Below are 13,515 nucleotides of genomic sequence, written 5' to 3'. Positions count from 1 at the left end.
TACAATATCATATTTTGGTAAAGATATATGAAAGGTTTACAGTTTACATGAGAAAAAGGATATTCCAATCCCTTTCTCCGAAAATATTTATGGTTAGTTGTTGAATGTTGTGATTTTGAGATGGTAATGTTGTTGAATGTTGTGATTTTGAGATGGAAATGTGTGGGTTCTTCACTTCTTCTCCCAATCTCCCAAACTTCACTTATGTGACCGGTTGAGCATGTTTCTCTCAATCTCCCAAACTTCACTTATGTGACCAGTTGAGCATGTTTCTCTGATGATATGTATTGTTGTCATTTTGAGATGACAAAATGTGTGTTAATGAGTTGGGGTACGGTGAACGTGGACGAGCCCTTCCTCCAATGACATGAGCCCTTCCTCCACCAATGACATGAAACAATTGAGTAAATGAGTTGACAAATTTAAAACATAATTACTAAAGAAAAAAATTTCATGCCCTAAAATTGCTTCTTATTTATTACAGCTAAGGCAAGTAAAAGCTAATTAAATAAAATCAATTAAGGGTGAGTTTGGAAACCCGGAAAATGATTTCTAGAAATCATTTTCCGGGTTTTTGGTGTTTGGGAAGAACGGGGAAAATAGAGTCAATGGAAATGAACTTCTTGGTCAATGGAAAATAAGCCCAATTTTATGGAAAATGACTTCCCCTTTTTTTTGGGGGAAGTCATTTTCCAAAGTTTGCTTCTTCCTTCTCCTTTGCTTCTTCCATCTCCTTAGGCCTCCTAAATGCTTTAACTTCTTCATCTTCATCCCATCTTCTTGACATCTTCAACTTTTTCTTTTTGTTTTTAAGTAATAATTTATTTTTTTATTATGAGATAGATATTATGAGTTTTATTTTTTTTATTTGACATCTGAAACCAGTCGGCCAATTTTTTTTTAAATTTTTTTATGAGATAGATATTATTTTGTTGTGATTTTTTGTGATTATTTTATTTTTTTGGATTGTATATTTGTTATAAATGTTGTTACATTTAAACAAATTAATTAAAATATTCAATTATATAATTCTGTTCATTTTCCTACCCATTTTCTGGAAAATGAGCCAAACACACCAACACAGTTTTCTGTTCTGCAGCCAAACACAAGAAAGGAAAATATTTTCTGAAAAATGACTCATTTTCCAGAAATCATTTTCCAAAAACCATTTTCCTACTTTCCAAACACACCCTAAGAGTTGGAATAAAATTTTAAACAAAAAAGTTTAAACTCAAACTGTAGAGCTTCCAAATAAGGAAGCCCTTCCAAAAATTCTCTAAGGCTTAGGGTAAACCCAAGTCATAGAGTGGGTTTGGAAATAGTTTTCAACCAGCAATAAACTCACCTCGGTTAGAACCTCACTAGCTGCGTCATTGCCCCAAGCGCAAAGATGGTTTTTACTCCCTAATGGCCTGGCCTTTTATGCTACCCTCATTCCCTTCCCACGCCTAAACGCAGCCGATGTGGTACACTAAAAAACTAAAACTTGCTCTCATCTTCTTTCCTCCGCATACATAAACCCCTTTGGCTCCCAAGCTCTTCCTTGAAATCATATCATTGGTTACGTTACCTACCTGCTGTAACTCTGCATCCATCATCCTCGCATCGCAAAAATGTTTATCTATACGCTCAGATCGAGATATTTTCTGTATCTGATCTCCAAACCCTGCTTTTGTGTATCAGCACCACAGAGATAGCCAAGAGCAAAAGCTAATTAATTCATTAATACTGAAAACTAAAATGTGTATGCGCATATATGCAGCTGTTTTTTGCTAATTTCTTTGGGATGGGGATGTACTGGAAAGGATATCAACTCCATCTCTTCCGATCCGTGGGTTCAAAAGGCAGGCAGGCTCCTTCTATCCCGGCAGAAGAAGGGTATCCGCCATATGATCTTCTCATCAGAACCATAGACCACCAAATTTCCGTTACATTGTCTAACATGCCACGAGAGTGTGAGCAAATATAAATAAATATAATTCAACCTGACCTGAGGAATTACATCTTTAATTTGTGGCTAGCTGGAATGCACGTTGGGTTTTAGCTAGTTTGTATGCACAGTACATACATACAAGTAATTTATTTTCTATGATCATCAGTTCTTCAATTCCCATCCTGTACTAACATACAAGTTATCATTTATAAAACTTGTAGTCTACTATTTTTCCTAAACCAAATTTTTGAGTGGGGAGATACCCATAACACAACTCTCTCTACATTTTCCCCCCTAATTTCCATATTTCCAGCATGTTTAATTTGGTTCACATAATATATTTTGACAAAATAAAAAAGTTATCAAGAGTTTTATGATGGATCAGGGTGATGTAGCAACATGCACCCAAACAGTCTCCATATTTTCCCCTTATACATTTTTTTCAACTTAAATTTATTTTTAACCTTTTCTCATCATTTTGTACAAATAAAATTAATGATTAGAAATATATTATTAAAAATCCTAATTGAAATCTTTTAAATTACACTTTTATATACATACATGCATTCATACATACATACATACATACATACATACATAATATTAGGGATGTCAATCTGGCCCGAACCCGATGGGCTAGCCCGAAACCGACAGGGCTATAGCCCAAACGGGTTAGCCCGATAAAAAAATTAGCCCGATGAGCCCGAAACCGATTAGCCCGATGGCCCGATAGGGCTAGCCGAAATTAAATGGGCTAGCCCGATAGCCCGAACAATTAAAAAATATTATTTATTATAGAAGTGATGTGAAACATAACATACTTAATATTTATAGGTGAGTTCATCTTTAGTATTTTTCTTTATCACTAGGTACATTTTAAATAAAATTTTAATAAATGTATAAATATAAATATATATTACATATAATAAATAAATAAATATATACATATTATAAATTATATATATATATTATAAATTATATATATATAAATCCAAACTGGAAATTCTTTCCAGTGAACTCACTGGAATGAATTTCCAGTTTGGATATATAATATATATATATATATATATATATATATATATATATATATATATATATATATATATATATATATATATATATTTATTTATTTATTTATTTATTAATTATATATAATATATATTTATTAAAATTTTATTTAAAAATGTACCTAGTGATAAAAAAAAAATACTAAAGATGAACTCACCTATAAATTGTTAATTTGTTATGTTGGTATTTTAATATTTAGATATTAGATTTTGGATTTGAGTTATGTGATGTTTCATGCATAGTTATTACGACGCCCCGTTAAGTCGCGCCACCCCTTAACCGTCTTGTCGCCTAGGAAATGTTAAAATTTGGGGGTCTTAAACCGAACCGAACACAAAACCGAATTAAATTCGAATCGAAATCGAACCGTTGTAATTGCATTTGTTAAATTTTAATGTGCTAAATGCTCATCTGGTTGACCCGTTCTAACGAATCCGGTTGACGACTTGACCCGTTTAATCGAATGTAAGTATTCATCTTCGATTTTAGTTCAAATAGTCTAACCCGTCCGATAAGCCCGACAACCTGAAGTTTAGGGTTAGGGCTAACCCGAATCCGAGATTAAAATAATAATTAACCGACAACCCGAACCCGATAAGCCCGACAACCCGACAGGGCTAGCCCGAAACCGACAGGGCTGGCCCGATTGACATCACTATATATATATATATATATATATATATATATATATATATATATATATAGAGGAGGCATCAGGTGTGGCCTTGCTCTTGTGTGCGGCTGTGTGGCCTATTCTGCACCATTAGATCATTTTATCCAGCGCTTCACGTTGATCCAAAATAAAGCGTGCTGAACATATATTATTAATGCGAAGGCAGGGGTAGGCTTGTCAATTTACTATGATTCAAACCGCACTAAACTCGCCACGACATGTTCGTTCACAATCTCAAGGCACTCCATTAACTACGAAGCTCTCCAGGCAAGACATTCCGCGCGACGAAGACGACGAGAGACGGGCCACGATCACAGAGCAAACGAAGTCTACACACCAGACAACTCGATCACTTACAAAGGACAAAACTCCGTCGCTAAAAAGCACACAACTCGGCTACGAGTACAGAAAACTACAATGGAGAACCAACCTGTTCAAAGACCACGCAAAAGTACAGTCTAACACTCTAAACACATCTATTATTTCAAAAATAGGGAAAAAACTAACAAATTATTACTGCATTTCAGACTAGGGCACCACGTAATGTGTTGTTTGTGCTTTATCAACATTAATCTAGTTCATATTTGAGATAATATTATTGTAATTTGCAATAGTATGTGTATTTGTGTTGTTTGTGCGTTGTCAACATTAACCTGGTTCATATTTGAGATAATATTACTGTAATTTGCAATAGTATATCTGTGTACTTGACGTATGGTGGTTAAGTGATGTGTTTTAATATGATAACTGGTGTACTTTTATATCTTGAGTGGTGTGTTTTATTATGAATGTAGGTGCCTTTTAAGATAGCAGTTGCATTTTGGGTATATATGTGTGGTTACTGGTGTGATTTGATCTGAGCACTGGTGCATTTTAGTACGTTGAGTGATGCGTTTTACTACGTATGTTGGTGTATTTTATTTAACTAGTGTAGTTTGGGCATGGTGGCCAATGGTGTGTTCTAATTTGTCCACCTGTGCATTTTTATACATTGGGTGGTGTGTTTTATTATGAATGTAGGTGCGATTTAAGAGAGTAGTTGCATTTTGGGTTTGTGTGGTTACTGGTGTAATTTGATCTGAGAATTGGTACATTTTAGTATGTTGAACGGTGTGTTTTACTACGTATGTTGGTGCATTTTATTTAACTAAGTGTAGTTTGGGTATGGTGGCCAATGCCCAAGTATTTACATCATAACAATGATGACAAATCATACACTTTACAAATTGTTTCTCAAAGACTAAAAGTGTTGTATACAAATTAAGCAGTAGAAGATTGAGAATATGAATATTAAATATGAAACTCAAATAAGACTCAATCAAAACTTAGAGAGGTTGTAGGATAATAATTTAAAAAAATGTAAGAGCATCTTTCTAAGTGTGTGTGCAGTGCAAGAAGCTTTGAAAGATTAGAGAAAGATTAAAAGCATAGCTTCTTGCACAAAATGAAAGAAAACCTTTGTAGGATGGATAAAAATGAAGAATATAGTTTTCTTGAAGGGTTTATTCCACGGGTTACATAGTACCGTTGCTCAAGCCCAAGATAAATGGTTCACATTTTGGCCACTCACTACAAAGACCAAAAAGCTCGACTATGGGTTTAACAGTCTTGTGTTGCATCTCCTTAGAAACCTCACAGGCTCACTCAACAGGCTACATAGACCCGTGAGGAAACCCGTTGAAGGTCTGGCTTAATGTTGGGTTGGCAGACGGGATTAGGCAGTACCATGAAGAAGAAAAAGGATTAAGCATGGTCACTAGCACTAATGATGTTTGCAAGGTGATTAGTGCTTAATGATGGTAATTAGCAGGATGGTTAGCAACAAATATTCCAGGGACAAAAATCATTTTGAAATATTTGGCTCAAAAATCATTTTGACACTTTTTATAAAATCCTTTTGGGTAGAAGACTAAAAGGAAATTGACTCGCCAAAAGGTACGAAGAAAGTAGTTAAAAATATTTTGAAAGTATTTTGAACTCTCAAAATGAATAGTCATATTTTTAACCTTTTTACAAAATGGATCCTAATAACTCTTGAGCTTTTCTTCCTTCAAACTTGAAAGCATGTCATTTATTCGAGTTAATTTTAACAATGGTCCCCTGACTATGTTGATTTTCCAAAATTGGTCATTGTCTTTTAATTTGGACGAAAAAGACACTCGACTATTGATTTTGTTCCGGCATTGATCATTCCGTCTACAATCAGTTAAGTTGCTGTTATGTGTTGGGGGTAAAAGAGTCTTTTTAGCCTACTGCCTTCTCCCAACTGAATTCACTTTGATTAATCCCTAATTCTGCAATAATCAAATCTTAATGGCAATCAACGAAGACAAAGTCAATCCCATTTCCGCCGTCGCCGCGGTGCCGGCGGTCTTTATCTCTACCGCCACTCTCCGCCGTCTCCTCACGCACGCCCCCCTCATCCGCCACCTCCACTCCACCCTCTCCACCAACATCCAATCCCCAGTCCGCTACTCCCACGACACAACCCCTTCCTCCTCCCTCCTCCTCATGCCGTCTTGGTCTCTCTCCCCTTCCCTCCCCTACGTCGGCGTCAAGCTAGTCACTTACCACCCCAATAACTCTGCCGTAAACCTCCCCAGAGTGCACGCAAGTTACGCGCTCTTCAGCTCCCTCACCGGCCAAACTTTAGCCACCATGGACGCCACTGACCTCACCCTTTACTGCACTTCTTGCATCTCAGCTTTAGCTTCCAAATTTTTGTCCAGGGAAAACTCCAAAACTCTTGTGATGGTTGGGGCGTGTTCTTTAGCCCTGCATTTGATCTGGGCCCACCTGGCTGTCCGGCTAGGAATAAAAAGTGTCATAATGTGGAACAGAACCATTAGAAAGGCACAATGTTTGGTTGAGAAGTTGGAAAAGGAGAGCGGATTTGAGGGGGTGATTTTTTAGAGCAATGGGAGTTTCGAGGTGGTGGTGGGGTTGGGGGATATAGTGAACTGTGCCACAAACTCAGAGGCTCCATTGGTGAAGGGGGAAGAATTGAAGGAAAGAGCACATTTGGATATGGTGGGATCGTTCAAGCCATCTATAATTGGGGATTAATCAAAGTGAATTCAGTTGGGAGAGGGCAGTAGGCTAAAAAGACTCTTTTACCCCAACACATAACAGCAACTTAACTGATTGTAGACGGAAGGACCAATGCTGGAACAAAATCAATAGTCGAGTGTCTTTTTCGTCCAAATTAAAAGACAAAGACCAATTTTGGAAAATCAACATAGTCGGGGAACCATTGATGGAATTAACTCTCATTTATTCTCAAAGGTAGAGTTCTTGAATTATTGATTTTGGAGAGTGAAGTTCTTCAATTTAATTCCTACAACTACAAAAACACTTGACAACTAATTAGATTAACTAATTTTTTATCATAAAAAACAAGACTAGAAGGCACAAGGTCAACAGAAACAATGAAGAAGAATCCGTTAAGTAGAAGAAGATTAACAAAAACGATTATAGAAACTAACAAAAAGACAATAAAGCCCCTGATTAGCATTTTTTTTAAAAAGGTGCTCCATCTTTTAACCGTTAGATCAAAATTGATCAATGGCTATGATTTCACCATATTTTTCACATGAGGAACATTGTGTATGTGGTCCTAAGCCTATATACAAGGTCTTATGATGGATGTAGTTTTCGCGGTGGATGGAAAGGAATAGGTGTTAAAACGGGAAGAAGTTCCCGAGTATCGTTCTCAAAGGACGGCAAGGAGGGAGTTTGAGCGGCAAGGGGATTAAGCACAAGAGTGTTTAGTGTTTGAAAGCTAACCCAAACATAGTAAGAAATGTGCATGAAACATAATGAAAACAAGGAACAAACATTGGAGACAATCAATTGGAAAGGAGGATTTGGATCTTGCAACTCATATATGTATCCTTGATTTCCTAAGATATTAGGCTAGCAACACTTAGATTATGAAAATGAGACAAGGTCGCTCACACCACCGCCACTCTCGTGGTCAATGGACTCACTTCTTAGACCGTAATGTCATCCTTGTGATCACTAGGCTAGAAGATGCATTTTGTCAAACACGTTGTGTGCCTCTTGTCTTCCACTCTCCCTTTTCTCAAAGGTGAGAGGGAAATGTGGATGGTGAGGGCTAGATCTACTCCCTACTCTCGTAGGTGAGTATTCCTATCCTACTCCTCTAGTGCAATCGGATCCTAATTGGCATAGAGTCAAGACACCCATCCCAATCCACAATCAACTCATCAATCAAGCAATTGCAAAACCTAATTGATCAAGTCAAAGCTCAAGAACATCCATACAAAATTGCTCAATCCAAATCCACAAAGATCTATCTAATCATACTTGGAATTGAAATAGCAAAAGGCAAAAGTAATGACAAGAAATTAAAAGGAAGACTTAGCTAGGAATTGAACTTTGAATTTGAACTTGAATGTAGATCACAATCTTGCAACAATGGAATTCTCCTCTAATTCTAATCTAAACCTAAGAATTGCAATGTGGAGTGAATTGGGAGAGATCTCTCTAGGCTAATCCTAGAGAGAGAAATATTCTAAGGTGTGGAATGGGGGATCTCAGTCTCCGTCCTCTGAAAATTAGCTCAATTCTCCTTTTAAACTTGCAAAAACCGCCCAACTTCGCGATGGACGCACGGCTGGACGCGCATCCACTGCACGTCCAGCGTGCCTGCTGCTTCAGCTTGCGTTTGGACGTGGGGTAGACGCGGGCGTCCGCCCCGGCGTCCGATTTCACGCTCTCAAAACTTTGGTTCGGCCTCTGATGGACGCGGGCGTCCACCCGGGCGTCCATCAGAGAGCTCTCTGATTCTGCTGTTTTGGGACGTTGGACGCGGGCTGGACGCACGCTGGACGCGCGTCCACTGCGCGTCCAAGGCCTATTTTGCCTTCCAACTTCGGTTTGTAAATCCTTCTCCGAAATATTGCCATTTTCCGCCTTTTTGCACTTCTTTTTACCTACAAAACAATTAACAAAGCGTAGAACGGGGTACTAAGACAATATAAAGCATTTTAAGGCAATTTAAGACTAAACCATTCATTAAAGCCTTAACTTGTATACTAAACGATCCACAAATAACCTTATAAATTAAAAGTGGTATCTTTTGCACTTATCATCTTATGAGAAAACTAAAAACCAATCTCAACCTTACATCTAGAAAATTGCACTAAGAATCAATCTCAACCTCCGAGTATAGTGATTTTGCCATGTTTAGTCCTAAACTTTCAAATTGACCGCCCATGGTCCTTCAACTATCAAGAGGACCCTGGATGGTTAAATTTTGAAAGCTCAAGGATCATGGGTGGTTAACTTGGACTACGAATGGTAACAATTTGAAAGTCGAAGGACCACGGGTAGTTAATATGAAAGTTTAAGACTAAACGTGGCAAAACCATTATACTCAAAGGACCCCATCCATCCATATGGTATTAACTCTAATTATGTTTAGGAAAATTATATTATAGAATTTGCATAAGTACATATTAATAAATATTATGTGCACATGCAATGCATTATACAATATAATTATATAAGGAAATATGTGTGATTAGGGTCTAAATCTACTCATACAAAATTTAAAATTTACATCTTTTGATTTCTTGTTAAGCGTTGGCTAGGTCAATTGTGTTCAGTCTCTGCTCAATTTGAGACGTGACGTTGTGACTTACCATGTAGAGATGTGGTTAAATGGTTGATGTCCACCTACTTATCACTAATTTGTTTTAAGAAGGATATGATAACCAAATAACTAAAGATCCTACTGAGATATTTTAATTTTTATTTTGTATGCTATTAAAAAAAGTCTGACCAAATAAATGGGAAGTTCAACTATATTATTATCTTAGAGATGTTTGGTAAATGGTTGATCAACCGTTTTAGCATTTTGACCTGCCCAACTAGCCAAAAAAAAAGTGTTAGGTTAATTAGCGTTTTGGAGTAGTTTATTACTCCAAAACTTTACAATCCTAAACGCGACTTTGAACAGTGTTTTCAATCAGCATTTTGAAGAAGAAATTATTTTATCCAAAATGCCCCCAATAATTTAAAAAAATTAAAAAACAATAGAACTGTAGATACGAGTTTGGAAGTCTTATATGCCAGTCTTGTTGCTCTCATTGTCTCTTCACAGTACGGTGCTTGAGCCTGTCGACGGGACTCATCATAAGCCTATTGCCTAGTACTGTGAAGGTATTAGCAACGAGCTTATGAAGCCCATGAGGAAGATATGTGATTAGCATTCACCGGCTTCCTAAGCTGACTACTACTAGTATAAATGTCCTTGTTAAAAATAACACAATACACTTATATCCTTAAAGGCTATTTTATATGTAATTAGTTATCAGCTGAAAATTAATTTACCAAATACCTTTTTACAACAAACTAATATTATAATAGTTACGGAGTATTTTCTAAACACCACAAGTGACGATTCCCCCGGGCCAGCTCCCGTGACTCCCGGAGCGAGCGGGAATTAGTCGGATAGTGGACCCGAACTATTAAACAGACAGATAAAACCGTGAAACACCTCGTAGATTTACCAAAAGAAAATAACTATTTGCTAAACACCACCATTGTCATTTAAACACATTTTTATTTTCTCTATCTTTCTATTTAAATTCATATAACATAACTTTTTTCGTGCATCTCACGGGTAAAGCACCAGTGATAACTACAACCAGAGCATCTAAAACGGATATTTCTAAATTGGGAGAAGAAGAAGATATTTCTAAATTTACAAAAAAATATTCATATATGTATGTATATATAAGTGATATATAACTGGATTTTATTTTAGATTTGTTTAAATTCATAAATTGACAGCAGTGAATGTTACGGAGTATTTAATATGATGACCGATTGAATGGGTTGCGTTGATGACCAAGAGTCCAAGACTTTTTTTTGTTTGAAAGGATGACCAAGACTTTAGTCCTGCTGAACAGTGAACTCTGATTTTGTTTTAGATTTGTATAAATACATAAATTGAAAGCACTGGATTTTATTTAATATGATGACTGATTGATTGGGTTGACTTGATGACCAAGACTTTGTTCCTGGTGAACTCTGCAGAAAATTCACAGCTCAAGAGCTTTTAAACCCTGCCAAGAAGATGAAAACACAACAACAAAGGGAAAGCAAAATAAAACATCAAATCCATGGCCCTTCTGCTTCTGCTCTTATCTGCTGCATTTTATTTAGCAGCAGCAGCTCAACAAACCTCCAACAACATAAGCCTAGGCTCCTCATTAACACCAACCGGCAAGTCTTCATGGGTATCACCCAATGGGCATTTCGCTTTCGGTTTCTATCAGCAAGGCAGCAGTGGCTATGCCGTCGGAATATTCGTAGCCGCCATACCTGAGAGGACACCCGTCTGGACAGCCAACAGGGACACTACTCCCATTTTCCCTAGCAACTCAACTTTGGTGTTGAAGAGCGATGGAAGGCTAGTTGTGGAGGTAGGCCAAGGCCAAGGCCAAGATATCGATATTATTGATAATGGTCTTCCTATTACATTAGCTTCCATGTTAGACAGCGGGAATTTCGTGGTTTACAGTTCTGATGGGATGATGTGGCAGAGCTTTGATAATCCAACAAATACCCTTTTGCCCGGACAGAGCCTTTCCAATGGAAAAGAGCTGATTTCCAGTGCTTCACAAAGCGATGACACTTGTGGAATTTTCCGTATCAAGATGCAAAGTGACGGAAACCTTGTTCAGTATCCAATCCAGACTACAGATACTGGTGAAAATGCTTACTGGGCATCAAACACTGCTGGTCAAGGTAATCAGATTACGCTAAATCTTGAGGAAGATGCTTACCTCTACTTGATCAATTCTACCAGCAATATTAGTGTGGATAACTTAACCACAGGAGGCTTTCCAAAGGAAAAATATATTTACATTGCAAAATTAGATGTGGATGGTATTTTCCGGCTGTATTCACATCCATTGGGTCATGGAAACTGGTCAGTTTTATGGTCAACTACGGCAGATAAATGCGCCCCAAAAGGTATCTGCGGGGTGAATGCTTTTTGCACTACAATGGACACTGAATCTGAATGCAGATGTCTCCCGGGGTTCGATTTTGTGATTCCAGGCAACTGGAGTTCAGGATGCATTAGAAATTTCACTGCAATAAGCTGTCATTCAACAGGTGGCGGCGATATTGATTATGAAATGAGAGCATTGGACAACACGGCGTGGCAAAGCAATTCCTATGCTGTGTTGAAAGCTTTGAGTAAAGAAGAGTGTGAGCAAGCCTGTTTGGAGGATTGCAATTGTGATGCAGCACTGTTTAAAGATAGGGAATGCAGAAAAGATAGGTTGCCCCTGATATATGGAAGGAGATCCATGGGTGATTCTAATGCAGCTCTTATTAAGGTTGGATTGCCTATTAGAGGAGGAGGTCCGGTTGATCATCCCACAGAAAGCAAAAAACAGCTGCACATACACATTTTAGCTATCAGCATTTCATTATTAGCTTTTGCTCTTCTGGCCTTGGTGATCTCTGGGGTGCTGGTACACAGAAGCCGGGCTTGGAGATATAGAAATATCTCTGCTGAGAGCAGAGATGACCATTTCTTTGAAGATGTTGGGCCCCGGGCTTTCACCTATGCGGAATTACAGCAGGTGACCAATGATTTCCAGGAAGAGATTGGCAGAGGGGCATTTGGGACAGTATTCAAAGGAGTGCTAGCAGAATGCCAGAAATTATTAGCTATAAAGAGGCTAGAAAAAGTTTTGGAAGAAGGGGAAACAGAGTTCCAGAATGAAATGAAAGCTATTGGAAAAACCCATCATCGTAATTTAGTGAAGCTGCTGGGTTATTGCATAGATGGACCTAAAAGGCTTCTGGTTTATGAATACATGTGCAACGGATCTCTGGCTGATATACTTTTCTCACCGGAGAAACAGCCATGCTGGGAGGAGAGAATTGGCATTGCTCGAGACATTGCAAGGGGCCTTCTGTATTTACATGAAGAGTGTGACACACAAATCATCCACTGTGATATAAAGCCTCAGAACATACTCATGGACAACCGGTTTGTAGCAAAGATTTCAGACTTTGGATTGGCAAAGCTTATGAAGCAAGATCAGAGCAGAACTTATACTGTAGTTAGAGGAACAAAAGGCTACGTCGCACCAGAATGGCACAGGAAGATGGCAGTGACAGTAAAAGCAGATGTATACAGCTTTGGAATAGTGCTGTTAGAGCTAATCAGTCGACGAAAGAGTGTGGATTGGAGCCTTTGTGACGAAGAAGCTGTTCTTGAAGAATGGGTATACAACTGCTTTGAGGCGGGTGAGGTAAGTAAAGTAGTTGGGGAAGAGGAAGTGGAGAAGAGACAAGTAGAGAGAATGGTAAGAATTAGCCTATGGTGCATCCAAGAAGAACCATCACTCCGCCCTTCAATGAAGAAAGTTTTACTAATGCTAGAGGGGACAGTTGATATCCCTGTTCCTCCCAGTCCTACTTCATTTCTTAGTGTTGTGTAATTCAGACTTAACTATCTCAAACTTTTATGTTTTTTCCTTTTGCTATTTGGAATCTTTAAGTCCATGTCTTTTAATATTGAAATCAAATCTATACTATATATAAAAATAATATCCTCCTCCCAATTTTTCCCGCCCAAACTTAGTGGCATTTTAGTAAAATTATTTATTTTATTCATTTATTAATTTATTAATTAATTGTCCATATATATTAATTAATTGACAAATAATAATAATAATAATAATAATAATAATAATATCAAAGAGATACCTTTTGAAGAATTATAACGTTTTTGGTATTAATTGAAAAATTAAAAGTTTTTACCTTTCTTGTGATCTCTTACCAT

The 13,515-nt window shown here is 37.5% G+C and overlaps 1 protein-coding gene, 1 non-coding gene and 1 pseudogene across 2 annotated transcripts; 2 read left to right on the top strand and 1 right to left on the bottom strand.

The window, feature by feature from the left end:
- Positions 1–1,242: 1,242 nt before the first annotated feature.
- LOC116014538 lies at positions 1,243–1,392 on the bottom strand. Its single transcript, XR_004097408.1, has one exon. It is a non-coding gene; the product is annotated as a U4 spliceosomal RNA (small nuclear RNA).
- A 4,595-nt stretch (positions 1,393–5,987) lies between these two features.
- LOC116012919 lies at positions 5,988–6,740 on the top strand (annotated as a pseudogene).
- Positions 6,741–10,787: 4,047 nt separating this feature from the next.
- Positions 10,788–13,294, top strand: LOC116012465 (G-type lectin S-receptor-like serine/threonine-protein kinase LECRK3). The gene has a single exon (XM_031252000.1). The coding sequence runs from the start codon at positions 10,829–10,831 to the stop codon at positions 13,169–13,171; it is 2,343 nt and encodes a 780-aa protein (XP_031107860.1). The 5' UTR covers positions 10,788–10,828; the 3' UTR covers positions 13,172–13,294.
- The last annotated feature ends 221 nt before the right edge of the window (positions 13,295–13,515 follow it).

Source organism: Ipomoea triloba, chromosome 3 (assembly GCF_003576645.1).
Source record: "Ipomoea triloba cultivar NCNSP0323 chromosome 3, ASM357664v1".
Lineage (NCBI taxonomy): Eukaryota > Viridiplantae > Streptophyta > Magnoliopsida > Solanales > Convolvulaceae > Ipomoea > Ipomoea triloba.
This window is presented reverse-complemented; position numbering and strand designations above follow the sequence as displayed.